The following is a 26332-nucleotide window of genomic DNA, read 5'->3' as shown; positions in this document are numbered from 1 at the left end:
AGGTGCTTGCGTTGCTTGGTGCCTTCCAAGTACCACTAAGTCGGTCAGCGGCGCTGTGCCCGGCTGGAAGGGGGGTTGCCGGGTGGCTGCTCGCGAGCGTGGTCGCGACAATGCAACACAGCCATTCGACCCTGAGGCTATGCCCGGCTCTTCGGGAGCCCGGTTGCAAGGGAGCAGCCACCCGGCAACCCAAAAACAATAAGCCCTCTCCTTTAATAAGCCCAAGGCCAAATTTCGTGGGTTAAAAAAATATAAGACCCTGTTGTATTTTTGGGGAAACACGGTATTGTAGAAGCACTTCTTTTCTTTGCTGATTGGATGATTTTGAGACAAAGGAATGTGCTAGTAAATATTCTTGTGGGTAAAATTTGATTTTCATTTCATCCTTCTTTCCAAAGAAATGCTCGCGATTGGTCAAGAAAGATAACCCAAAGAATAAAATCTAACAGCAGCAAGAAACGAAAAGTTTCACTGCTCTTTGATCATCTGGAGCCAGAAGAATTGTCAGATCATCTCACTTACCTTGAATTCAAGTCCTTCCGACGAATATCAGTGAGTCAATGACTTTTTTATAAGTTAATTGCAATTATCATTTATAAATAACTTATAAATTATGCCGTTCCTTTGAATAATGCATGTAGTGAGATAAGTTCGGTATAGAAAGATGAAGGTAATGAAGTAATGGTGCCGAAGTGGTATACATTTTCCATTTAATTTTACATTTCTGAGATCAAGGAAAGAGATTGTGATGAGTGTAAATTGGTGCATGCTTAATAGTATCCAGTGACCTGTTGTACAACTGACAATATTTTCAGTAGAATGCAGAAGTAATTAATTCAAATAATTAAAATTCAAATAAGCTCAAAATTTTATTATGGAATATATGGAAATTATAAGAAAAGACTATCTTTTAACAAGCACACTTCATAAATATTTTGTTTAGACTATAGAAGCAGAGTCCATTTGTTACTCAAAATTTTGAAGGTGTTTTAAGTATCTCTTTCCCATTTGGTCTTGAATTAAAAGTGGTTCAATAAATGCAGTCTTATTGGGAGCAACAGGTGGTGGCATTAGAAAGTATATCTTTCAGTTGTGCACCTTGAAATTTAGTTGATTGAAACTGTCCTCACCCTGATTATCATTCAAGAGAACGTTGGAAATAGGAACAAACAACATTGATGTGTCTGTGTGCTTAAGTACAATTAACTGAAATTATTGTTTGGCATAACTGGCTTTCTTCCATTTCTAATTTCTAATTAAAAATTTTGAATGATTTAATTGTGGAATTGAATGTGATGTTTTAGATGTTATGCATATGGCTGCCAAGAGTGTTTGTGATTAGATAAATGGAAGAGGTGATTGGTAAATAAGGAAGGAAGGAAGCATACTGTATTTATAAATGACTACATCTAATAGTTGGTTTGCTCTTACAAAAAATCCTTCTGCTTATGCAAGGCACAGTATACTCAAATTTTCCAAATCTTTTTCTTGTTTCACTGTAGTTCATATTCCATATAGAAGGACAGTATCTCTGGAAGGGGAGTATTGGACTCAGTAGGAGTGGCCAGCAAAAATTATGTGTCTTATTTTGCATAAGTCAAAGGGTTTTCTTCTAGCAATGAAGCCTGGCCTCTTAGCCTATGGCTCCTTCTCATCCTACAAGTTGCAATGCCTATGCTTGTGAAAGAACTATCCCCAGCGATAGTGAACCTTTTTTGGGTCGCATGCCATAAGTGGGGGGAGCGCAGGTGGGTCGTGTGCGGGCATGCCGCACCCATAATGCAATGTGTGACACCCCGAAGTGCGTATGTGCACTACAGGCGTGACACCCCATTTTTTGCATGCTTTTTTCGCCCTCCCCAGACTCCAGAGGCTTTATAGGAGCCTGGGGAGGACGAAAACAGCCTCCTCCGCCCCCCCGGAAGCCTTCCGGAGGCTTCAGGGACCTTCAGGAGGCTTCCCTGAAGCCTCCGGAGCAGTCAAAATGACCCTCCGAGCAAACTGAAAGTCACTTCCAGTTTGCTCGGAGGGTCGCTTTGAGCGCACCAAAGGCTTCAGGGACTTCAGGACACTGAGCAAACCGGAAGTCTGTTCCCGAACTTCCGGTTTGCCTGTAGGGCTGTTTTTTCCTCACTACGGAGGCTTCAAGGAAGCTCATGAAGCCTCCGGAGGGCCTCTGGGGGGGCGGGGGAGGCTCTTTTCGCCCTCCCCAGGCTCCTATAAAGCCTCTGGAGCCTGGGGAGGGCGAAAAATGGATTTTAAAAGGGGTGAACTCAGCTGGCTAGCACGCACATCCACGCTGGCCAGCTGATGGGGCAGCGCCTCGCGTGCCCTGACAAATGGCTACGCATGCCACCTGTGGCACATGTGCCATAGGTTCGCCATCACTGAACTATCCCATTGAGATTAAAGCTAATAACATAAAATCAGGTGAGCCAGGAAGCCTGGCAGGCTCAAAATAAATCCAACTGGCCACATTGAGCCCATGGAGACGAACATACTAGTTTATAGTGGTTTAAGCCAGCAAAACTAATATTCATCAGGAAGGCAAAAATGGAGTAGGATTAATTTCTAAGCAACAACAGATCATTTATGAATATTGGTTCTTTATCTCTTTTTGCTTGAAAATGTATAGCTAAACTGCTTCAAAGCTGTGGAATGAGTCTCTGGTCGAAGAATCAATGTATACTTGTCTCTTCATATTAAGTTTAGCAATTGAGAAAACAAACTTTAAAGATTATCACTTAGTCATACGTCAGTATTTTTTATTTTGAAGTTTTGTTTCAGGATTTTTGTCATGTGCTTAATTAAAATACAATGGTCATGGTAGCTGGCCACATCCCCATCTTGTAAACAGCAATCCATTTACACAAAATTGATGTTTAAGCTTGTATAAAGCCTATTTTTACATTTAGGTTAATGGTTGTTGGCTAAGAACAAAAATACCTTATCTTGTAAAAAAATCAGTTGATTGCATTGAACAGGCCACTCGGTTGCATAACAGAGTTGATGATAAATGGATGCTAAGATAATTTAGTTTATGTACAAATGAAATAACCTTTATGCACTGATGTAAAATAAATAAGCATTTGCTTTTGGAAGAGCACATTTCAAAGTAGTGTCCATGTTCTGGGGAGGATATTTTAAATGAGGCAATATACTTCAATGTGAATCTTGCATGTAAAAATAGAGGGCAAATCTCTGTCTGTATAGAAATTGATAACTAAAAGAAGAATCTGATTTTAGTAGATAGATGATTTTTGAAGCAAGTTTCAGCACTGAGATTCTTAATGTAGGAATTTTCATGTGAAAATACTAGAACTCTTTTACGTCTACCATAAACACCTTTAAGGGTTTACAACATTGACATAGCATTAAGAGATTTTCTAATCAGTTTTCTAGACTATCGTTCTTTAAAGCTAACTAGCTTCAGATTATATTTTAACAACCCTGTTTAGATTTCCATAAACTAAGTACAGGCAGTGTTCCACTTAACTCCACAATGGAGCCCAAAAATTCTGTTGCTAAGTGAGACATTTGTTAAGAGAATTTTGCCCCACATTACAATCTTTCTTGCCACAGTTGTTGAGTGAATCACTGCAGTTTCTTAAATTAGTAACAGCTGTTAAATGAATCTGACTTCCCTGTTGACTTTCCTTACTAGAAGGTCACAAAGGTGACCACATGACCTTGGGACACTGCAGCCGTCATAAATATGAGTCAGTTGCCAAGCATCTGAATCTTGATCATGTGACCATGGGTTGCTGCAAGGATCATAAATGTGAAAAACAGTCATAAGTTACTTTTTTCAGTGCTGTTACAACTTTGAACGATCACTAAACAAACTCTTGTAAATCTAGGACTACCTGCAGAGGTTACATAGAATAATTTAATGAAAAATTATATGTGTTTAAGTTGTCAATTAATGGTTACTTTACCTGAAGTTTCCAGATTATCAAAACTACATCATAAATGGATGTGTGAAGGACAATCCGACAATGGAACGCTCAATCACGCTTTGTAATGGTATTTCACAGTGGGTACAACTAATGGTATTAAATAGACCAACACCACAGCTTCGAGCGGAAGTATTCATCAAGTTCATTCATGTGGCCCAGGTCAGCTCTGTTATGAATTATTTTCAATTTGTTGTAGTCTTTGTTTATTTAATAATTGGTGTTACATTCAATTCATCATCACCATCATACCCCTCAAGGCTATCAGTGCCTGCTGCTAAATAGGGGTCTTTAGAAGTGCTGCAGTGATCAGTCATTTCCCTTTTTAAACAGACTTAGCTGACATTGCCAGCATTGTTGGGGGCTGAATGGAATGATACTGAGTATTGTATTGTGAGAAATGACAAAAGCTGCCAAGAACGTTGGTACCGCTGTCCCAGTGGTGGGTTCCTGCCGGATCGCACCGGATCGCGCGCGCTCCCTTTCAGCGCTCCACCTGGCTCGCGCGCTCCCTTTCAGCGCTCCACCTGGCTCGCGCGCTCCCTTTCAGCGCTACACCTGGCTCGCGCGCTCCCTTCCGGCGCTAAAACCGGAAGTACGGTCTTGCCCCACCCCTGGCGAAGCGACGATGCCTGCCTGCGCTCCACCAGCTCGGCTGGAAACGGAGATGTTTCCTCAGCGGAGCGGAGCGCCTGAAAAGTCTTTCAGGCGCTCCGCTGAGGAAACATCTCCGTTCCCAGCCGAGCTGGTGGAGCGCAGGCAGGCGTCGTCGCTTCGCCAGGGGCGGGGCAAGACCGTACTTCCGGTTTTAGCGCCAGAAGGGAGCGCGCGAGCCAGGTGTAGCGCTGAAAGGGAGCGCGCGAGCCAGGTGGAGCGCTGAAAGGGAGCGCGCGCGATCCGGTGCGATCCGGCAGGAACCCACCACTGCGCTGTCCATAGAAATATAGGAACAGGAAATGGACAAGATAAACATATGCCTGGAAGGGAGCAGGAATCTCTTGCAGCATGTGGCTTGGTATCCATCTGTTTATTTTAGATACTGATGCTAGATCTGGTTCTTTTATCTTATCAGATCATGTTTCCTATGGGGTGGGTTGGGGGAGTCAACATTAAAAGATCTGTAAACTAAAAAAAAGAGCATTTATCTAACTTAGAGCAAGGGGGTTATATAACTGCAGAGCAAAATTTTGTTAACAACACTGACTAAAATGTATTTAAAGCTGTATTGGGAAAAAGTTCCTTTAAATATTATTGGGATAATACCTAGTTCAATTATATTAATCAAAAATACTACATTTTTTACCAAACAATTGTACTGGCTTTTTTAAAATACAGAAACTTCATCAGTTGCAAAATTTCAACACATTAATGGCTGTAATAGGAGGCCTTTGCCACAGTTCCATCTCTAGACTTAAAGAAACAAGTTCTCATGTTCCTCATGACATCTATAAGGTTAGTTGTGCCTTTTCCTGGTTTTTGTTTATTTCACAATATCTGTATTAAAGCTGTGTAAGCAATTTAGAAAGAAACTGGACAAAGTGAACCCCAATTTTCTGAATATGCTGTTCCAAATGTTTAGGTACTGTTTCCTCTTGCCAAGTTACTTTATTTTGGTGGCAATTCCACTGGGAATTGCGTCTTTGTTATATATGCACACATGTTGAGATGGTATCTTGTCATTTCACATCTTGAGCCACAGGTTGGACAACATCTCTGCCATTTTGTTATGTATTCCTGTGAATGATTTGCAGAGTTTTAATTAATGCACCATCTTTCAATTATAAGACCATTGACCAATGTGTTGTCAAAGATTAATACATAATAAAGATATGAACTTTATAAATATTTTAAAAATATTATTCTATTAAGCAGTTTGGAAATAATGATTAAGTTGTTCTGGTCAAAGTTTGCCACTGAAACTGTATTTTCAAAAAGAGATTGTTTATATAGGACTTTGGTATACGATTGCAAAATGCTTAATATATGTCTGATATTAATCTTTTATATTAAATAACAATATCAGAATATGTCATAATGACTCTGCAAAGAGGAACTGCAATTTTTAGATTAACTAATTTGGATAAGTGAGTTACTGAAATTCTAATTTGTAAGGCTGACTTTCAATGGACTATAGCAGTGATTAATTTAAATTGGAAGCAGAGATTTTTAATCACTTTCTCGCAGTTATGTCCAAGGAGGGAAGATTCTGAATTTATTCTTATTATGCTTCATTATTACTGTGCATTATATCAAAACATAGATGCTATACTTGTGTTTCATTGCAAACTTGCTATAGTAATTTATTTATTATACTAAAGTGATCCCAAATTATAAACAAAGCTGACTGAATTTGCTTTTGTTGGTTTGCCTTTAGATATTCAATGAAATGACTGAATTGCTCTCATCTGGCAGGAACTATGATAATTACAGACGCACTTATAATGAGTGCAGTAACTTTAAAATCCCTATTCTTGGAGTACACCTGAAAGATTTAATTTCTCTTTATGAAGCTATGCCAGATTACTTGGAAGATAAAAGAGTTAATATGCACAAATTCTATTCTTTGTACAATCATGTCAATGAATTGATACAGCTGCAAGAGATAGGTCCCCCTCTGGAAGCTAACAAAGATCTTGTCCATCTACTTACAGTAAGTCTCTATTTATAGATTATGTTTTATATAACCTCCTTTCACCTTTTTAAAAGTTAAACCAGCCTTAGCTATTTTAAATAGCTCAGACACTTTGAAAGTCTATGCTCAACTCTATACAATGCAAATATTTAACTGATAGGAAAGCAATTCTTTTCATTTCTGAAAAAAACAATGTTAATTTGTTTTCTACATACTCGGTAGTTTTACTGCTTTATGAGACAGCTGCTTCTGTAGTTGCTTAGTACTGTAACTCATATTTCTGTAGAATACTTTAGTTAGTGCCAGAAATGGCTTTCATTTATTTTGGCTTTCTGAAGGTTTAGAATTATAGAAGTCCTAAATTACATTGCTTTACATCCATGTCAGTGGTCCTCGCTGTGAATGTTGAATGGATGGTAGCTTTATAACAGATAATTAACACGTGATCAGTATAAGAAGCTGGTTCAAAATTATTAGTACTATTTCTTTGTGCTTTGCACTTTTGAAAACAGATTTTGACAGCATAACACTCTGGTACTAAGATCTGAATTGGCTCTAAGACCGCAAATCCTAAAAACATTTTTCTAATTATATTTTCAGAAAATGATACCTGCTCAGAATTAATAGATTGTAATCTTCCACAAAGCTAATGTAAAGCTAAGTGAGAGTATAAATACAAATGCTTTCTTGTGAAAAATGAAATAGGATTTTAATTACTGTATTTTTCATACTATAAGACGCTCCGGACTATAAGACAGACCTAGCTTTTGGGTAGGAAAACAAGAAAAAAGAACAGCTGATAGGTGATATTCCTGGAGACAGATCCAAACACCAATCAGCTTCTCGTGCTAAATCAGGCTGTGCTGAAGCTGAGCAGGCTGTTTGCTGCAAGGAGCAAATTGCTGGGAGGCAGAGGGCAAAGGGTGGGGACTGGTGGGTGGGTGGGTGGGGTTTCAGCAACATTTGCTCTATACGACGAATGTCTTTATAGACATTTTCACCCACTTTTTTGGGGGGGTGGGGAGTGAATCTTATACACTGAAAAATACAGTACTAATATTGTTCCTCTAAAAATACTGTCAATATTTTTTAAAGCTCAATTCAATGATTGAAACGAATCCACACAATAGTTAACATATAAAATCAGGACTTTCCTGAGCTAGGCCAGAGATAATGCTGACTGAACTTTCATTATTATGATTATTCTAGTCTTTCTTAGCTTGGTACTCTTCAGGTGCATTGTGACCAGAACTTCTAGAATTCAACAGATTGGGGAGGAATGGTCTATCCTCTACTGTCTCCTTCATACCCATTCCTGTTTCAATGCAGCTATGACAAGCTTCTGGTTTCATTTGAACTTCACTTATGGTTAAGCTTAACAATAGTGAGCGGAATCATACCAGGCTCCTTGGGAGGAAATTGATTAGAGACTTTATATTTAGGATTTATACAGGTAGCCTTGGACTTACGTTTGGTTGCTTAGTGACTGTTCAAAGATACAACAAACCTGCCTTGAGGCTATTTATGACCTGAATTTAAAGTTCCAACAGATGCCCATCCCCCAACAATCATGTGATCAAACTTCAGGCACTTGGCAATATGATGATTTTCAGCATCCTGATGACCATTTTATTATGGTTTTGGTAAAAACCAGAACTTCTGGTTTTTGGTAAAAAAAACCACACCATGACTTTGGGGAAGAGTTGGTTTGCTTAATGACTACGATGTTCACTTCATAACTCTGGAGTTGCTTAACAATCACTATAAAAAAGGTATAAAGTCAAGTCGATCATATAACCAGCCCATTTTATGATTGCCATGACTTACAACTGTAATGGGCAGACTACATTACGGTTTTAAATTGACTACACTACATATAGTATTATATTCTTTTATTTAACACACTTAAACCCTCCTTTCCTCCTCCTTCCCCCCCACCAACTCACTCTCTCTCTCACACACACACGCACACTCACTCACTCACAGACATGTATAGTTACCTCTTTTTTGATTAGCTTGAGCAGTCAAAGGGAACAATTGTAGGAACAATGAAAATTATATATTAATTTGCCTATGATCGTTTCTTGCCTCATTGTGATAGTTTCTAGAAAACATCGGAATCAGGAACAACAGAGAGAACTATAGTTGTCTTTCCTGATATCACAACTGGTAAATGTGAGAAAATGTCACAGAATAAGGCCTGACAGGAGGTTATTTGACTGAATTGGAAAGTTTACCTCCCATGAAACTGAAATCCTCATATGTAATCTATTATGATATGAAAGTTGGTAACTTTCCCTCAAAGCAGATCCGAAATATTTTGTCACTGCTTGCATTTCCAGAATGTTTTTCCTTCAGAAAAATATATTTAAAATGAGAGTAAAGTTTGAACAAAATTGCTTTGGGAGTAAGGTCAATTGCTGATATCATATCAGCTGGAAAAATGTGTCCATTTTTAAATTGTAATGTCTAGGCTCATGATATCTAGGTGTTTGTTCTATATTAGTGACCTTGGATTCAGAAAAACACGTTTTTGGAGAACACTCTAGCATTTTGAAAGTAAAACTGTTCTTGTATTTATTTTCAGTTGTCACTTGACCTTTACTATACAGAAGATGAAATTTATGAACTTTCATATGCACGAGAGCCAAGAAGTCACCGGGCTGCAGTAAGAAATTTTATTCCAAAACAGGATGTCGAGATAATTTAATTATATTACACCAACAATTATAATAATTTAATATAGACTATAATAGTAATTATTAAATAAATGCACTTATATATCGCAAGCATACATTTTATATGTTGCAATAGCAGTATTAGCTACTAAGATATGTACTGTTGAGGGAAAAATTTAATAGGCAGTCAAAAACAATTCAGTATCCAAGTACAATAGTAACAATAACAATAACAACAAAATCTTTTCATAGTCAGTCAGTCTGCTAGAGCAGGGAACCTTCCGCTGAATAAAAACTTCATTTAACTTTTTTGAGGGGAAGAGGCATGTAAAAGTAGAGTTTCAAGGTATTTTTTAAAAATTATGATTTATTTGTTAAGTATAACAATCAGAAGATATAATACATACAATCCAAAAATATTGCCCTGCTAGTGAAATATTTTAGTAGTTACACATAGTAGTTAATAGTAGTTTAGTAGTTAATGGTTAGTTACACCATTAAAGTAATCTTTAATGGTGCCATCATTTTCAACAGTCTTGACCAGAAGCTTCTGTGAGGGCTATAAAACGAGAACTAGAGCTGCATGTGCTAATGGAATCATAAATATGAAATATGCCAAATCATAAAATATCTAAGTTTAGAAACTTCTGACCAACTTCTGAAAAAGAAAAGTTTCTTTTTCACAAGATCAGCAGTATCTTGGAAAAGGCTAGTCGAAACTTCACACCATCAGTAATAATGGCAGGGAATGATGGTTGTAAATATATTCTTAAGAGATCTTCTAAAGCTGAAGGTCTTAAATAATAAATAATAATAAAGCTGATTGTCTTCTTTGTATTAGAGGATTGGGCAATTTGCTTTTGTGACTTTCGGAGTGTTCCTTTTCCCAGTGATATCTCCATATCTGGTGACATTAGTTATATGCCCCCTCAGAAACAATATTTTTAAAGAACAAATGAAGGGCAGTTTCCTAGTGTGCAGACTTCCCAAGTGGCTGAAAAATGAGGATAGATTATGATCCAATAATTTGCAACTCACATTTTTGCCTTTTTCAAAGACTATCTGCTTCATAAGAGGTATTTTGCTCTATGGTAGTGGCTAATGATGCTATCCAATGTTGTTCTGGGTTCAGATTTTCAGACACAGAGTATTAATAAAAGTGTTGATAATATGGGAAACTAATTAATTAAATGAATGTATCACCCATCTCTCAGCAACTCTACATAAAATATGTAAGAGAAAATGATTACATAGTTACCCAAACTATCTGGCAGTTTCACTTTATTAATGATTAGAAGTACGATACTAAATATTGAAATATTCTCAATGTATAATTGCTTTTAAACATTTATGAATGCTTTTCCTCAATAAATATCCAAATACATTTTACTTTTTTAGCCATTGACACCTTGTAAACCACCAGTTGTAGCAGATTGGGCATCTGGAATTGCCCCCAAACCTGATCCAAAGATAATTAGTAAGCATGTCCAGAGAATGGTAGATGTAAGTATGCTACTTTATTTATTATAAATGTTTTGTATAGTCTTCTGAGTCTTGATTCATAGTATATTGGTTATGGGGGTTCATTGCAAAATTCCCATTTCCATTAGGATATTACTAGAAAATATGTTTATACTGCTGCTGTGCTGCTAGATCTTAATAACTTCTTTTTCATTTACTTTATTTCATTCCAGTCTTTTGTTTGGAAACCCCTATAAAAGCACTTTTTCAAACAAAGAGGCTGGAAGGAAATATATGGCTACCCTTATCCATATACAGTACTAGCATCCCCATGGGTATTAGACCATTATGTACTTACAATAAATAAAATCTAGGCATTGGGCTTCATGATAAGAAGTTGTTTGCTATCTAGTTTAACCCCATCAATTCCTGATGTGAAGGAACATTTCTCCTAGCAGCTTCCCATGACACAAATCCACAGAAATGAGTTTCAGAGTAACCTAAATTAACACTCCCACCCCCCACACACAATTGTAAATCTGAGACCTGGCTACAAAACTTTGAAAAATGTAGTTTGAAAATCATGGTGCATAAAAGTTGAGAGTAAATGGTTAAGGCACCAGACTAGAAAGCAGGAGACTGTGAGTTTTCTATTTATATTTCATGATTTTAGTCGCAACTTTGCCATAAAAGCGACTGGGTGTCTTTGGGCCATTATGAAAATGATAAAGGTGGAATACAAATAAATAAACAGCATTTTAACAATTGAAGGGAAAGAAGCAATAGCACTGCAGAAAAAGGCATTTGTACCATTTGATGTTAGAACTTAGTTATTTGCCAAGTTAAGAAATTTATATGAAAATTTTAAATAAATACTTGACTAAGCTGCATGTTGTGTATTATATATTATGCAGAGGACTACGTGTAGACTCTATATTTTAGTAGGGTGCAGAAGCTAAGTATTGCATATAAATGAAACACACTTAAATGCCAGATAATTTTAATGAATTTAGAGAAAAGGAGAAATTGATTTTTTTTCATTATATGATACCATTCTAAAAAGTATTTTAAAATTAAACCATATAAACATACAAAATTTAAATAGCTATTTGTATATTAAATGCTATTTCATAGAACTGGAAGGAACAATGTGGACAATATAATCCAATTTCCTAGTCAATTACGAGAACGGCAAATGGTTTTTGATTTATTTCAACTACAGCTTTTCTTATTTTCCCATTACTTCATGCAGTCTGTTTTTAAAAATTATGATCATGATCAGAATGGATATATTTCTCAAGAAGAATTTGAGAAGATTGCTGCAAGCTTTCCTTTCTCCTTTTGCGTAATGGATAAGGACAGGTATTTACTAATAAATATTTTCTGATTAGCTTTATATGTGTATCATTATTCAAAGAAAGCATTGGACTTGTGTGATACAGAATTGTACATACTTATATTGCCTCCTTATTCTTAACTTCTTTGAAGCCTTAAGTTTGATTCTCACTGAGGATGGGTTTTTCAAGATCATTCCTTGAGCTTCTGACCAGTTGACAAAGCTTGTCCACTGTCTTCATGTGGTTGTTGGATAATGTCAGTGAAAATCTTGCTATCATGCTTGGTTTCAAATAACTGACCTTAGAGAAAGAGGTTATAAATGCTTTTATATTTATGTACATTTTTCTTCCCCCTCTAAGCTTATTCTTTCTCTCAGTCAGACTTAGAATTCATATAGTGCAATTTGAAGGTACAGTACTGGTAATTATCCCCCGGCCTGCTTCTTTGTTTCGATAATTGTATGGCATGTTCAGGATTTTTTGTGAAGGCTGTTTCTCAAGCTGGTTTTGAAGAACTATTAAGGAGCCCTTGTGATCTCCTTGGCAGAATTGTGTAGGGCGTGTGCTTGTGTATTTCATGTACTTCTAGATATTCTTTGCTGTGAAAATGAATTAGGCCTTTTATATTAAACGAGCTGGCAGGTGTGTGGCTGAATTGAAATGAAGGGGGGATAGATACACTATTAACTCCTTCTGCTTTAGATGCATTAAGCCTCAATTGACCTTTTTGTTTGTTTGTTTGTTTGCTTTCAGGGAAGGTCTGATTAGCAGGGATGAAATTACAGCCTATTTCATGAGGGCCAGTTCAATCTATTCAAAATTAGGCCTTGGTTTTGCCCACAATTTCCAGGAGACCACTTACCTAAAGCCGACATTCTGTGACAACTGTGCTGGATTTGTAAGCTTGGGGATAGGGGGTATTTGAAAAGTAAAATTATATCTCATGATGTGTGTAACAAATTTTTATCAGGAACTGTTTGGTTGCAGTAGTAATGCCAGCTTTTTGTTACTATGGAATTTGTTTCATTTTTGTGCCTTTAATGCTCTAATTACTGTTAATCAAAATGGGTCATACCTTCATTATGAGGTACATGCTTTGCATAATTAAGGTTTTAGGTCAAATTTCAGAGTTTCAGCTTTAGCTGTAGAACTCTTGAGTTCTCTGAGTATATGTAAATCCTGAAAATTTGCTGCTGCCACACCATATTAACCATTGATCTGATTTAATGGAGGCATTGTTTCATCATGGAATTCAATAGTGTTGAATGTAAATAGTATATGTCAACCAGTAGATGTCCTTTGAAGGCCTTCTAACCTCCTCACCTTCTATAAAATTGCTGCATCAAGTGTCCTTAAGCTTTAAAATATATTTGATTATTGAAACATCTTTATTCTTACCAAAGGAAGCTTACTATATCTCAGAGCTCTTACTAATCTCCAGACATTTCTGGTTGACTTTTTGTTTCATAGTCTTAATTATAATTTATGTCAGTTCCTTGTAACTTCATGACGAGAAGATTTATAGTAACTGTCCCTGACTATAATACTCGATAGGAACCATTTAAGCCATCTGATTTAACTTTTGCTATGCATAGGAATCCAAATTAAAACAACCAGTTGCTACCTACTGTAACCTCCTCTTCAACACATTAACAAAACCAAGATCACTTTGGTTAATTGTTCTATCACTGTGGAATTGCTGTTACTGTTAAGGATTATATTTAACAGACAGTACTTTGCCTTCCTTTAACTTAAATCTCTTATTGCGTGTCCTGTACTTTGGAATGAGACAGGAAAAATATGACTTTCTTTGATGTGTTACCCTTTCAAGTATTTGAAGAGTGCTTTCATTTCCTCATCCACAAAATAATGTTTACTCAAAGCAAGCCATACACACCTCCTTTGATCTCTCTTCATAGTTTTTAGTTTCTTATGCCCTTCTCTAAATCTGTTTCTATTTGTCTGAATCCTTGTTAAAGTTTAGTGCCCAGAATTGGATACAGTAGTTGAGGTAGGAGTGAGGTAGGATCAAAGCAGAATAAAATGGAATTATTACTACTTGTGATTTGGAAATCATGCTTTTTTTTTGATGGAGCCTAAAATATAATTTGCCTTCATTAGAGTCAAATCCTTTGCTTTCTTTGCAATTATATCATTCACTTTTCAAACAACTGCTACTCTAAGACCTCTTTTGAAAGTATTTTTGCTAAATCAGGTAGCAAAACTCCCTGTCTCACTTATTATAACTTTGCATTTGATTTTGGTTTTCTAAGTGAAAACCTTTGTAAATTATATTTGCTAAATTTCATTCTACTACTTACAGTATACCAGTATTTCTCAAATCTACTTGATTATTGTTTTTCATTTCATTTCTCTCAGGTGGTATATTACCTATTCCCCAGTTGTTGTTATTCTGCAAATTTGATAAGCAGTTCTTCCACTTCACTTCACCATTTAAAACAATAATAAAAAACAGTAAAATTCCAGGATTGATACTTGTGGCACCCCACTTAATATCTTTTTTCAATTTGATGATAAACCATTGATGAGCGCTCTTTGAGTATGGTTTACAAGCTATTTAATTTGCCATGCCATCCACCCCACTTTTAAATGATCAGTGTATTATAGATACTTTGACCTTATTTGCTGGAGTCAAAATATACCTATGGTATTCCTGCAATTTATGAAGGAAATTACCTAATAAACAAAGTGACGGGGTCTGGCTAGATTTGTTAGTCTGGCTATATTAACAAATCCATGATGACTTCTGATAATTATTACATTTTCTAATTTTTGCAATGTTTTGTACACTTATTATTTTACTATTTCTAAAATGTTTTCAAATATTGATGCCACAGATGTGAAGTCTCCTGGTTCTTTCTCTACCCTGTTTGTTTTTTGTAGATAAGATCAGATTTTCATTCTTCAGTCATCTTGTCTATTGTTCTTTGAGAATCTTAGGAAGTGATTCATTTTGTCCTAGAGATTTTAACTCATTTAAAATAAAGCAATATTATCAGGTTTCTATCAGCCCAAAGTTTAGTCCTTCATTTTGTGCTTCACTATTTCTTAGTAGAATACATATTTTGTTGAAGAATACTGAACCAAATAGGAATGTGATAGTTCTGTGTTGCTTTGTTTCCTGCTACACTTTTGTGTTCTTTACAAAGCAGTTGATCTTTTGTTTTCCACTCAACATATCTGAAAAGGCCCTTTTTTGTTATTAGCATTCTGTATTAGCTTCAGTGCATTCTGCATTTTCCTTTTCCTGACACAGTTTAGTTTTCTTTTTATATGATTTCTTTGTAATTTGACCCTGCTTCAATTTTCTGTATATATATCCTTTCCCCCCTAAATTTCACTAATCTTTTTGCATAGCTGCATTGATGTCTTTCACAGTGCTTTTCATTGGAATTTTTTGCAATTGTGCTTTTGACATCTCCTACTTTAGAAATTTGCATCCAACTTGAGTTTTTTTCCTCTTAGCTTCACCTACTGTGGGATCCTATTATCATTGCTTTAAGTTTATTAACATTTGAAGTTTTTTGAAGTCCAAAATGAATATTTGAGAATGCTCAGTTTTAGTTTGTCTTAATAGTAAGGACTTCAGAATTACATGATTTCTATCTGTTCCTTTTACTTTCTTTTCTAAGCCTCCCTAAGTTCTAAGATTAACGTGAAGTCAAGAATCCTCTTATGCTTTTCCCAACCTTATGTAGGAGAAAATAGTCATAAAGAGAAGTCTAGAATTTCCTCCCAACCGATAGCAGGTAATTAAAGTCCTCCCTCACTACAACTTTACTTTCAAAGATGTGGTACTTGCTTCCAGGCAGCTTTGTCCTTCTTGGTTGGGCCATACATGCCAATAGTTGCATTTATTTTCTCCTCCACTAATTTAAAACCCAGATGCTTTTTACAGCATTGCCAAATTCATTCATTCACAGAAATGCATACAATGTAACTCTAATACATGTAGGCTATGCAGAGGTGGGTTGCTCCCGGTTCAGGCCAGATCAGACGAACCGGTAGTAGCGACGGCGGGAGGCTCTGCCCACCTGCCCAGATGCTTCTGCGCATGCACGCCCGAACTGGTAGTAAAAAAATTGGCAACCCATCACTGAGCCTATGTATGTATTAGAATTACATAACTTCCTTTCGGTTGCTTCAGTTCTTGGAATAAAGTATATCTTTTATTTGCTATATTCAAGGGCTGTCAAACTCACACGCCACAGGCCGGATGCGTCACATGCTGCCCAGCCCGGTTTAGTGAAGGGGGGAAAAGTCCCAATGCATCACATGACCCCACCCTGATGATGCAAGTTTGATATTGCTATACTGATATAGCAATATTCTAATCCTGACAGTCTCTTCAGATGATTCATTATACCTGTTAAATCATATATTTTCTTCTGTGCTACAAGCACAAACTCTTTTTGGTTATTTACCATATTCTGATCATGAATATGAAGGCATGGAAGGCTACCCCTTTCTAATACTTTTAATCTTAGGCATTACTTAATAATATTATTCTAATACTATTGAGATCTCTTGGTAAAAGCAGCTTTTTGAATTCCTTGCACTGAAAGTAGTGTAATGTGAACCAGGAAAAAAGATCAGTATTTAAATTTTGATAATGATCCACAGACCAGTAACTAACGGTTCTTAAACTTATCTAAATTACATTGATGGTTAATAATTAACTAAGATAAATACAGAATTGGAATATTTTAGGTTGTGTCCATTGTATTGCACTGTTATTCCTGGGGGAAGGGGGAGGCTTTCTTATTTCATTGGTTTCCTGAAAGGCTCTTTGCCTACTTATATTGAGGAAAAATACTGCTTTGAAATAGAAATGGCCAATAAATCTTACAGTTTTCCAGGGCGCTGCTCTGGAGAGTCCAAAGAAGGGTTAAACACAGCCAATCTGCCCAGAACTGAATTGAAAACTTTAAGCCACGCCTCTGGTGCCGACTCTCCTCAGATTTTTTCAATTCAGCTAGCCCAGTAGACGCGCTTTAAGATTTCTCCAGTTCTAAGATTGATTCCTTGGACTCTCCAGAGGAAGAATAATTTTTAAAAACAGCATATTTAAGGATTTTTAGAGCAGGCTGGTGAGTTTAAATTTAAGTTTGTTTTTTTCCCTTTTTAATTGGGTTTTTCTCACCCTTTCGGCTCTCCTGGAGTCCGGGGCTTTGCTCTGGCTCCTAGAAGCCACAGGCAGCTGTTGGGGGAAGCGCGTGGGTTGGAGTGCCGATGCCAGCGCTGTTGGGGCACCCCTACTGGGGGCCGATTCCCACTGGAAGCCCTCCGTTGCAATTTGTGCTTCTAGCAAGTCAAATTGCTGCGTGGGCTTCCAGGGCAGCCATTTTGGCTTCTTCCCTCTTTAAATTTGGCGCGCAAAGCTCCGGTGAGTTCCGGCCGCCATTTTGGATTGCGCAATCTTCCGGCTTTACTTTTAAAAGTTTTTTGCCGCAGCTGCCTGGTGCCTGGCTCTTTGCAGGAGCCGCGTGGAGTCAGACTTGCCCGGTGTGACCGGCGACCTGGGCCCCAATCCAAGCAAGTGATAGCGGCGTGGGATCGTGGCCTGCTGGGTTGCCTCCCTTACTCTCCTGCAGGCGCTGGGAGCGAATTCTGCTCGCGCCTAAAAGATTCCAAGCTACTTCAGGCCTTGCAGTTTCTCTGTCTCCTCAGGAGCATCGTGCTGCGGTGGGCTTTCTGGAGGTGGTGAGTGGTGGTTTTCCCATCCCCCTACTGCCCCAACCAGTGATTGTTACCATGGCAGATCAGGCCCCTGAGACTTCTGAGGGTGTCTCTTCCAGAGCCCCTGTAAGACAGGCCGGGAAAGCTGCCAGGGAGGCCATTAGAGGGAATAAGCCTTACTCCAGGCATGGCCCCAAGCAGGGCTCAGGCCTAGACAAAGATGCATTAAGGCGACAGAAGGCCTTAGAAAAACAGGTTTCCAAAGCCCAACAGCAGGCCCAATCTTCCCTTTCGGTGTCTCCCGGGGAGCCCTCCAGGGAAATTCCTCCAGCCCAGGGAGGCCCCATTTCTGATAGTGAAGAGGAAGGGGATTCCTTGGCCATGGCAACTTCTCCAGGCCATTCCATGGCTGATCAGGCTGATCTCTTTGCCTGTCCCTCTGATATGGAGGAGGGACCAGCTCCAATGGGGCCCTTAGCCCCTCAACAGCCGATCCCCGGGCCCACTCAAAGGGTTCGCCCCATTGAGGACCAAGGGCCTAACCTATCCACTGAAATGCAGGAAATAATTAACAGGGCCATTTCCCAGGGCATTGAGGCAGGCATGCGAAAAGGTGGCAAGCGCACTCGCAAGACCCACCATTTGCAACCCCAGGAGGATTCCAGAGAGATGACTCCTAGCCTTCCACCTCCGTCCCTGCATTCTTCAGTGGCCTCCGATGAGTCAGACTGGGAGGAAGAAGAGGAATTTCTTCCTAGGCAGGAAGCTGAATTCTCTGGGGATGAGGCAAGCCCCGCCAAAAAGCCGGCCTTTTCAGGCTTATTTAATTTGGATAATTTCAAAACCATTTTAGATAAGGCTAAGATCTCAACTCACATGGGGTCCACCCCCCCAGCTCAGGTGGTTGTAGACCCTGATGATCTATCTGGGGATCTCTTTGAGGAACCCATTTCGGTCCAGGAAATAGTTCCTGTACCCAAGATGTTCCTCAATTTAGTTCAAAGACAGTGGGCGCAGCCAGCTACCATGGCTACCCCCAGCAGCCATGACAAGAAGCTATATACGGTGGATGCCAGCCTGGAGGAGCTGCTCAAGCTCCCTCCTATCGATCCCCCTGTAGCGGCTCTTACCTCCTCTTCTGTGCTCCCTCCTGACCTGTTGGAGGGGCTCAAGGCTGAGGACAAGAGAACTGAAACTGCTTGTCACAAGACCCATCAGGCAGCTGCATGGGCCATTAAGTCCTCCGCTTCAGCCTCCTTTTTCTCCAGGGCGGCTCTCCTGTGGCTGAGGCAGTTGTTGAGGAAGATACCTGCCAAGGACGTTAAAGTCAGGCAGGATATCAATAAAATCATGGCAGCCACAGAGTACACTGCTGATGCCACTCTGAATGCTGCTAAGTTTGCCTCGCGTGCCCTAGCGTCTAATGTTACTTCCAGACGCCTCCTGTGGCTTAGGCACTGGAATGTGGATATGCGCTCCAAATGGAAGCTTGTTACTGCCCCCTTTAAAGGGGACAAGCTGTTTGGTGAGGTCCTTGATCCAGTCCTTGTGGAAAACAAGGACAAAAAGAAAGTGATGCCATCAGTCACCAAAAAGCCTGATCGTAAAGGTCCTGGCTCTTACAGGAGGCAGGCCTTTCGGAACAATGAGCCCTCCACCAGCTCCGCCCCCTATCATCGGGCGTATCCCCAGCAGGGTGAGCGGTCTCAGGACCATCAGTCCTTTCGAGACAGAGGTTGCCAGCAGCCCTTCTCCAAGCGGCCATTTCGGGGGGGCTCCGGCTCCCGACCCTTTAGGAGGTATAAATGACCATCACAGGTCAGCTCCCATAGGAGGGCGGTTGCAGTTGTTCCACGCCAAATGGGAGCAGACCACGTCGGACCAGTGGGTTCTTCAAACGGTCCGCATGGGTCTCACTTTAGAATTCTGGTCCCTCCCTCCCCGCCACTTCATCCGGTGTCCAGTTCCCTCAGGGTTAGTCAAAAGATCCCTCATGGAACAGGAGATAAGGCACCTCAAGGAGATCAGGGCCATAGAACCTGTCCCAGCAGGCCAGGAAGGAAGAGGGTTTTACTCCATCCTGTTTCTGGTCCCCAAAAACTCAGGAGGGTGGAGGGGGATATTAGATCTAAAGAGGTTCAATCACCACGTGACATATCGCAGGTTCAAGATGCAGTCCCTCCAGTCCATCTTGGGGTGCATCAGGCCAGGCGATATACTAACGTCCATAGACCTCAAAGAGGCCTACCTCCACATCCCTATCCGCAAAGCCCACCGCAAGTTCCTGAGGTTCTCTTACGCGGGCCTCCATTACCAGTACCGGGCAATGCCATTCGGCCTGTCATCGGCGCCCAGGACATTCACAAAGGTTCTCGCAGCCGTGGCGGCTTTTCTACGGTCACGTCCGGTCAGACTCCACTGTTACCTAGACGATGTTCTCATTCTGTCCTCATCGCATCAACAAGCTGTCAGCGACCTAGAACACACCATGCAGGCGCTCCGGGACCACGGGTTCACCATCAACCTGGAAAAAAGTCATCTCGTCCCCACGACCAGACTGAAGCATCTAGGGGCTGTCATCGACACCACCTCGTGCACGGTATCCCTGTCTCCGGAAAGGGTGGCCAGCCTTCGGAAGATGGTCATTCAGGTGCAGCAGTCACGTCTAGTCAAGGTGGTTCAGCTCTCACAGCTCCTCGGCAAGATGATCTCGTGCCTGTCAATCGTGCCTTGGGCGAGACTTCACTCCTGTCCCCTTCAGTGGCTCCTGCTCCCATATCAAAGAACAAACGAAAGCAGCTCAACAAGACTGATTCCAGTTCCAGCAGAGGTACGTCGCTCTCTAAAGTGGTGGTTGTCTCCGGCCCTGTTAAAGGGGTCGCCATTCAAGGAGCCAGTCAGGCTCACCATCACAACGGATGCCAGCCTGTTCGGTTGGGGGGCCACTGCCACAACCAGCTCGCACAGGGCAGGTGGTCCCCTTCCGAAGTCGCTCACAGCATCAACTGGCTGGAGCTGAGGGCAGTCAGGCTTGCGCTGAAGCGCTTCCAGAGCACCGTTCAGGGCCATCACGTGCGCATCATGACAGACAATGTCGCCACCAAGGCGCACATCAATCGACAGGGGGGAACGCGCTCCAGATCCCTGATGAAGGAGGCGGAGCTCTTGGGTCGATGGGCGGAGAGGTATCTCCTTTCTCTTCAGGCGGAGCACATCTCGGGCACGAGCAACACCCAGGCGGACTGGCTGAGCAGATCCACAGTCGACCACTCGGAGTGGCGTCTACATCCGCTGCTGTTCCAGCAACTGTCCCAGAGGTTCGGCCTCCCGCTGGTGGACCTGTTCGCCACCGCGGCCAACGCGCATCTTCCGCGGTTCTTCACAAGGTTCCACGACCTGAGGGCGGAAGGAGTCAACGCGCTGCACGGCCCGTGGCCGAAAGGTCTGCTTTACGCTTTTCCCCCGCTACCTCTTCTTCCCAGAGTCATCAGGAAGATCCTAGCAGAGGAGGCGGAGGTGCTGCTGGTAGCACCGTACTGGCCCAGGAGAACCTGGTTTGCAGACTTGGTGAGTCTTTCGATCACACCACTGTGGCGGATTCCTCCACAGGACATCTCTCTCAGCCAGGGGGCCCTTCAACATCCAGAACCCCAGTGGCTGCAGCTGGCCGTCTGGCACTTGAGAGGGATCTCCTAAGCAGAGGCAAGTTGTCAGACAAGGTGATTGGCACCATCCAAGCGTCACGACGGCAGTTCACGACGCGCATCTACGACGCCACTTGGAAATCCTTCGCCAGCTGGTGCACGGCTCGTGGTACGTCTGCGCCCCTTGCTTCGGTTCCTGTCATCCTGGATTTCCTGCAGGAAGGTTTGGACAAGGGCCTGGCACCTAACACCCTGAGGCGCCAGGCGGCAGCCCTGTCAACCATCCTCTCAGTTGAGGGCTACGCATCTCTTGGCCGGAATCCGACCATCCGCAGTTTCCTCAGGGGAGCGACCAACCTGAGACCCCCAGTGGTCCACAGATACCCATCTTGGGATCTCAGTGTAGTGTTGCGGTCCCTCATCGGGCCCCCGTTTGAGCCCATTAAGACGGCCAGTCTCAGACACCTCACATTCAAGACGGTTTTTCTGGTCGCTATCACGTCTGCTCGTCGCATATCGGAACTGGCTGCCTTGTCAGTCAGAGAGGACTTGTGTCTCATTCGTAATGACAGAGTAATCCTGAGGCTGGACCCTTCCTTCATTCCCAAGGTCAATTCCTGGTTTCATCGGGCGCAGGAGGTGGTCCTTCCGGATTTTTGTCGGCACCAGAGGGAAAAGTGCTGGCACATGCTGGATGTGCGCAGGACTATTCGCAGATACATCAAGCGCACGGCCAGTTTTCGGAAATCCGAATCTCTATTCGTCTCCTTTCAACCAGCTTCTCAAGGCAAGAAGGTCTCTTCATCTACCATCGGCGGATGGCTGCGAGCCTGCATTGCGCTTGCCCACGTTTTACAGTCCGTTCCTGTGCCTCGCAATATCACAGCACATTCGACTAGAAGCGCCGCCACCACAGCTGCCTGGTCTACACAGGCACCGATTGAAGAGATCTGCAAGGCGGCCACCTGGACTTCTCTGTCTCCATTTGTCCGAAATTACAAACTGGACAGTTTTGCATCGGCGGAAGGGGCCTTTGGGAGGCGTGTTCTTCAGGGCATCCATACCAGCGGAGTGACCCTGATGGCTGAGCCTTCCCGCCCTAGTGACAGTTAGCTTGGGCATGTCCCTTCTTTGGACTCTCCAGAGCAGCGCCCTGGAAAATGACCATTGTCTTACCTGAAGGGTCCTTTTCAGGGCGCTGCAACGGAGAGTCCACCCCGCCCTGGGGTCTATTCTCCGCTGGTGTTTGTGAAGTCACAGTGTTGTTTGTTGTTTCTGTTATTGTTGTTGGACTAATTTTGACTTGTTCCATATTAGACTTCCAGTTGAAGTTTCAGCGCGCAACTGTTCCACGTCTTCATTGAATAAATCTGAGGAGAGTCGGCACCAGAGGCGTGGCTTAAAGTTTTCAATTCAGTTCTGGGCAGATTGGCTGTGTTTAACCCTTCTTTGGACTCTCCGTTGCAGCGCCCTGAAAAGGACCATTCAGGTAAGACAATCATTTTCATGATTTCATGAAACTAAACTTTGAAATAAGAGTTGAAATGCAGATAAAAATGTATGGTTTAACTTGAATGCAATATTGTAATGTGTTTTTCCTTATTTATTTGTTTTAGCTTTGGGGTGTTATTAAACAAGGATATAGGTGCAAAGGTAAATAACTTTGTTTGAGTTAAATAGTCTTTTGATGGCAAATTGTCTATTGTGGTATCCCTTTTTTCATTTGAATAACAGATTTTAAATTATTTTAGGAATAGTATTTTAAGCATAAATAACCTAGAACCTAATAATTTCCCTATCTACATCTATATTACTCCATTGCTTTGTTTCGTTTCCTGGGTAACTGCAAAATCTGGGAAGAAACAATCGGGAAAATATGCAGAGATTGTTACATCAGTTCATGTTCATCTTAGATTATTAACTGGCAGGTGATTTTATTAAAAGGTGTAATTTAACTTTTAGTTAAGTAGCAATGCCACGTAATACTGTTCTATATTTAAAAGTGTACTTTAAATGCATTAAAGGTATGAAAAGGGCTTATCTCTGGTAAAACCTACATAGACCTGAATTACAGTTCATGTAGCGTTTCCTTGGTCCCTTGCAAAATTTGGAAAGAACAGAACAGAATAACAGAATTAGAAGGGACTTTGGTGGTCTTCTAATCCAACCCCCTGCTCAGGTAGGATAAGCCTATACCATTTCAGACAAATGGTTGTCCAATCTCCTCTTAAAAACTTCCAGTGTTGGAGCATTCACAACTTCTGGAGGCAAATTATTCTACTGATTAATTGTTCTAACTGTCAGGACATTTTTCCTTAGTTCTAGGTTGCTTCTCTCCTTGATTAGTTTCCACCCATTGCTTCTTGTCCACTCAGGTGCTTTGGAGAATAGCTTCTTCCTTGTGGCAACCCCTGAGATACTGGAACACTGCTATCATGCCACCCCAGTCCTTCTCTTCATTAAACTAGACCCAGTTTAATTTAGGAAGTAGGAGGAGTTGAAATAGAAGAGGAATTAATATGTGGAATTAGTATTTTATTTTTTTGCCACTAAACTTTGTTTTTATTTGTTTCAAGATTGTGGCATGAACTGTCATAAGCAATGCAAGGATCTAGTTGTATTTGAATGCAAGAGAAGGCCCAAAATGACAGCTGTGGATAACAGTCCAGCATCAGCTCTTGCATCTAGCCTCTGCCCCATGGGACTTAAAGAGCATATGCATGGTAAGTTCAGTTTAATGGAGCATTCTGTTAACATTTTTTACTCAATAGTTTGTCTATTTTTTTAAAGAATAATAATCGTTAATAGGTAGTGATTTTCAAAATGGCGGTCCATTGTTAATACCTCAGCAAATTCCATCCGCTCTGCAAAAATTCATCAGGACTTCAGAAAACGTATCTACTTAGGAAACAAATGTTATGTGTGACCTTGAATAGTGGATGATCACCCTTTCTATGCAATATTTTTGAAGACAGCACAATTAATTGTTAGTACTAAACCAAATAAGCAGTAAGTAGAACTGTATTACAGGGCAAGGACATGCTCCCTTCATTATTTCAGCATAAAGACAATGGTAGTAATTAATTGTAATTAATGTCTGAATTCTAGCTAGAATTCACACAGATTTACAAAGATATGTATCGGGTGTGGTGTTTTTTTTTTTTTAACATATTATGTGTAATAGGTAAACCTTCAAGTTTCTGGGTTCTATAATCTCCCAGGACTTGAATGGACATCTGACATTAGAACCATCATTTAAAAAGGCACAACAAACAATGTGTTCTTCCTGTATGAATTCAAGAAGCTCAGATTTCCCAAGGAGCTGCTGATACAGTTCTACAGATGAATTTTTGGAATCTATCATCTGTACTTCTATAACTGTCTGGTTTGGTATACCAACCAAACAGGATAAATTCAGACTTCAATGGATAGTTAGAACTGCAGGAAAAAAATTACAATCAGCCTGCCTTCCACTGAGGACCTGCATACTGCATGAACCAGTGTCCAATTTTTCTTTAGATACCTCAAACTTTCTTTCTGACCTGACTTTGACTCCTTTTCTAGACTATAGAACTGCCTTTCCCAGGCTGGTATTCTCTGTCATGTTTTGGAGAAGTCCAATATTCCTGAAGAACAGTTAAATGAAACCTACTGCTGAATTTTTTTGAGTCGATACTTTACAAATAAGAGATTATATTTTTGCTTAATATTGTGAGCTGCTATTGGTAATGAGTAATGGAGCATGGTCGGAGAGAAGAAGATGCCTTATACTGACGTAGACCTTTGATCTGTTAGTTCCGGCTTCCTAACCCAAGTGTCCTCTATAAGGGTAAACTTTTGCTCCCAGCATTCTCATACATAGCCTGAAATGACAGATCTGAGACAGGGGTCTCTATTCAAGTTTAATAGATTGGGTTGATCCAATTCAGTGCAGGAAATTGGGTTGTCAGGCAGGAATGTTTTTCATTTCTTCCTTGAGATTTCAGAAATTGAATATGATTTTTAGCATGTGTATACTATATATGGACCAAGTCATTGTTGTTTGTTGTTTGTCACATATGATAAGTGTTATCTAACCACAGTTGTTCATTAACAAATGGGGGTGAAAACAAGCCATAGTTTAATGTCATGTGTGATCTGAGCAAGTACCCTTTATTTAGCAGTGATCATTATGAGCATGTCATTTATATTCCCTTACTTTTTTCGGTTGTAAATCTTGCATACTCTTAAACCATCACTAGTAGGATATAAATGTTTGTCAGCAGAAAGCACTGAGTTGTAAGGCCAATGTTGTTAATATAATAGACAAATTACATGATGAAAAGTTAAGGACATACAGTAAATACTGCTCTTTAGATATTTTCTTTATTATTTTCAATGAGCACTCCAGAATATTGTGTAGCTCATTATGATCCTCGATGCCCAATGCTTGTGTTCTATGTTTTTTCCCACCTTAGGGCTGGAGGAAGGAGGATTTCCATTTCCTAATGGCGAGATGGTTGAACATAATGAAGGCAGCAAAGATAGAACTATTATGCTCATGGGAGCATCAGCCCAGAAAATCTCAGTAAGGCTAAAGCCATCTGTGGTACACAAAGGTACACAAACTGATATAATGATGGCGCTCGGTGATGAAGTGTCTAATCTACAAGGGGAGTCTGGAACATCATCTGAAAGTAGTTTTCTCCAGCCGTCTCCTGTGTCTCCATGTCCAAGTCCACTTCTTGCCCGGAAAAAGGCATATGTGAAATGGGAGAATAAGGATTGCAGTCAAAAAGTGAAGGAAGACCCACAAACACTAAAACCCACATACCAAGAACTAGAAAAGGTATGAAACAGCTCTGAAAGCTGCACAGAATAATTGAGACTATGTGGAAACCATGTAAACTCTGTTGATCTGAGTTTGAAGTGTACAAACAGGAGT

General features: G+C 40.6%; 1 protein-coding gene across 3 annotated transcripts in view; it reads left to right on the top strand.

Moving 5' to 3' along the window:
- RASGRP1 (RAS guanyl releasing protein 1) overlaps positions 1-26332 on the top strand; it is a 53894-nt gene that overhangs the window by 25017 nt on the left and 2545 nt on the right. For all 3 annotated transcript variants that reach the window (XM_081941093.1, XM_081941094.1, XM_081941092.1), the window contains exons 6-16: positions 399-552; positions 3945-4118; positions 5292-5408; positions 6331-6606; positions 9176-9256; positions 10665-10769; positions 11980-12089; positions 12818-12962; positions 23025-23061; positions 23985-24131; positions 25866-26236. In XM_081941093.1, the coding sequence (XP_081797219.1) occupies positions 399-552; positions 3945-4118; positions 5292-5408; positions 6331-6606; positions 9176-9256; positions 10665-10769; positions 11980-12089; positions 12818-12962; positions 23025-23061; positions 23985-24131; positions 25866-26236 (1717 nt within the window). The remainder of the gene's footprint in view (positions 1-398; positions 553-3944; positions 4119-5291; positions 5409-6330; positions 6607-9175; positions 9257-10664; positions 10770-11979; positions 12090-12817; positions 12963-23024; positions 23062-23984; positions 24132-25865; positions 26237-26332) is intronic.

Source organism: Natrix helvetica (assembly GCF_964273705.1).
Source record: "Natrix helvetica genome assembly, chromosome: 1".
NCBI lineage: Eukaryota > Metazoa > Chordata > Lepidosauria > Squamata > Natricidae > Natrix > Natrix helvetica.
The sequence above is the reverse complement of the archived record's forward strand: the minus strand, read 5'-3'. Positions and strand labels throughout refer to the sequence as shown.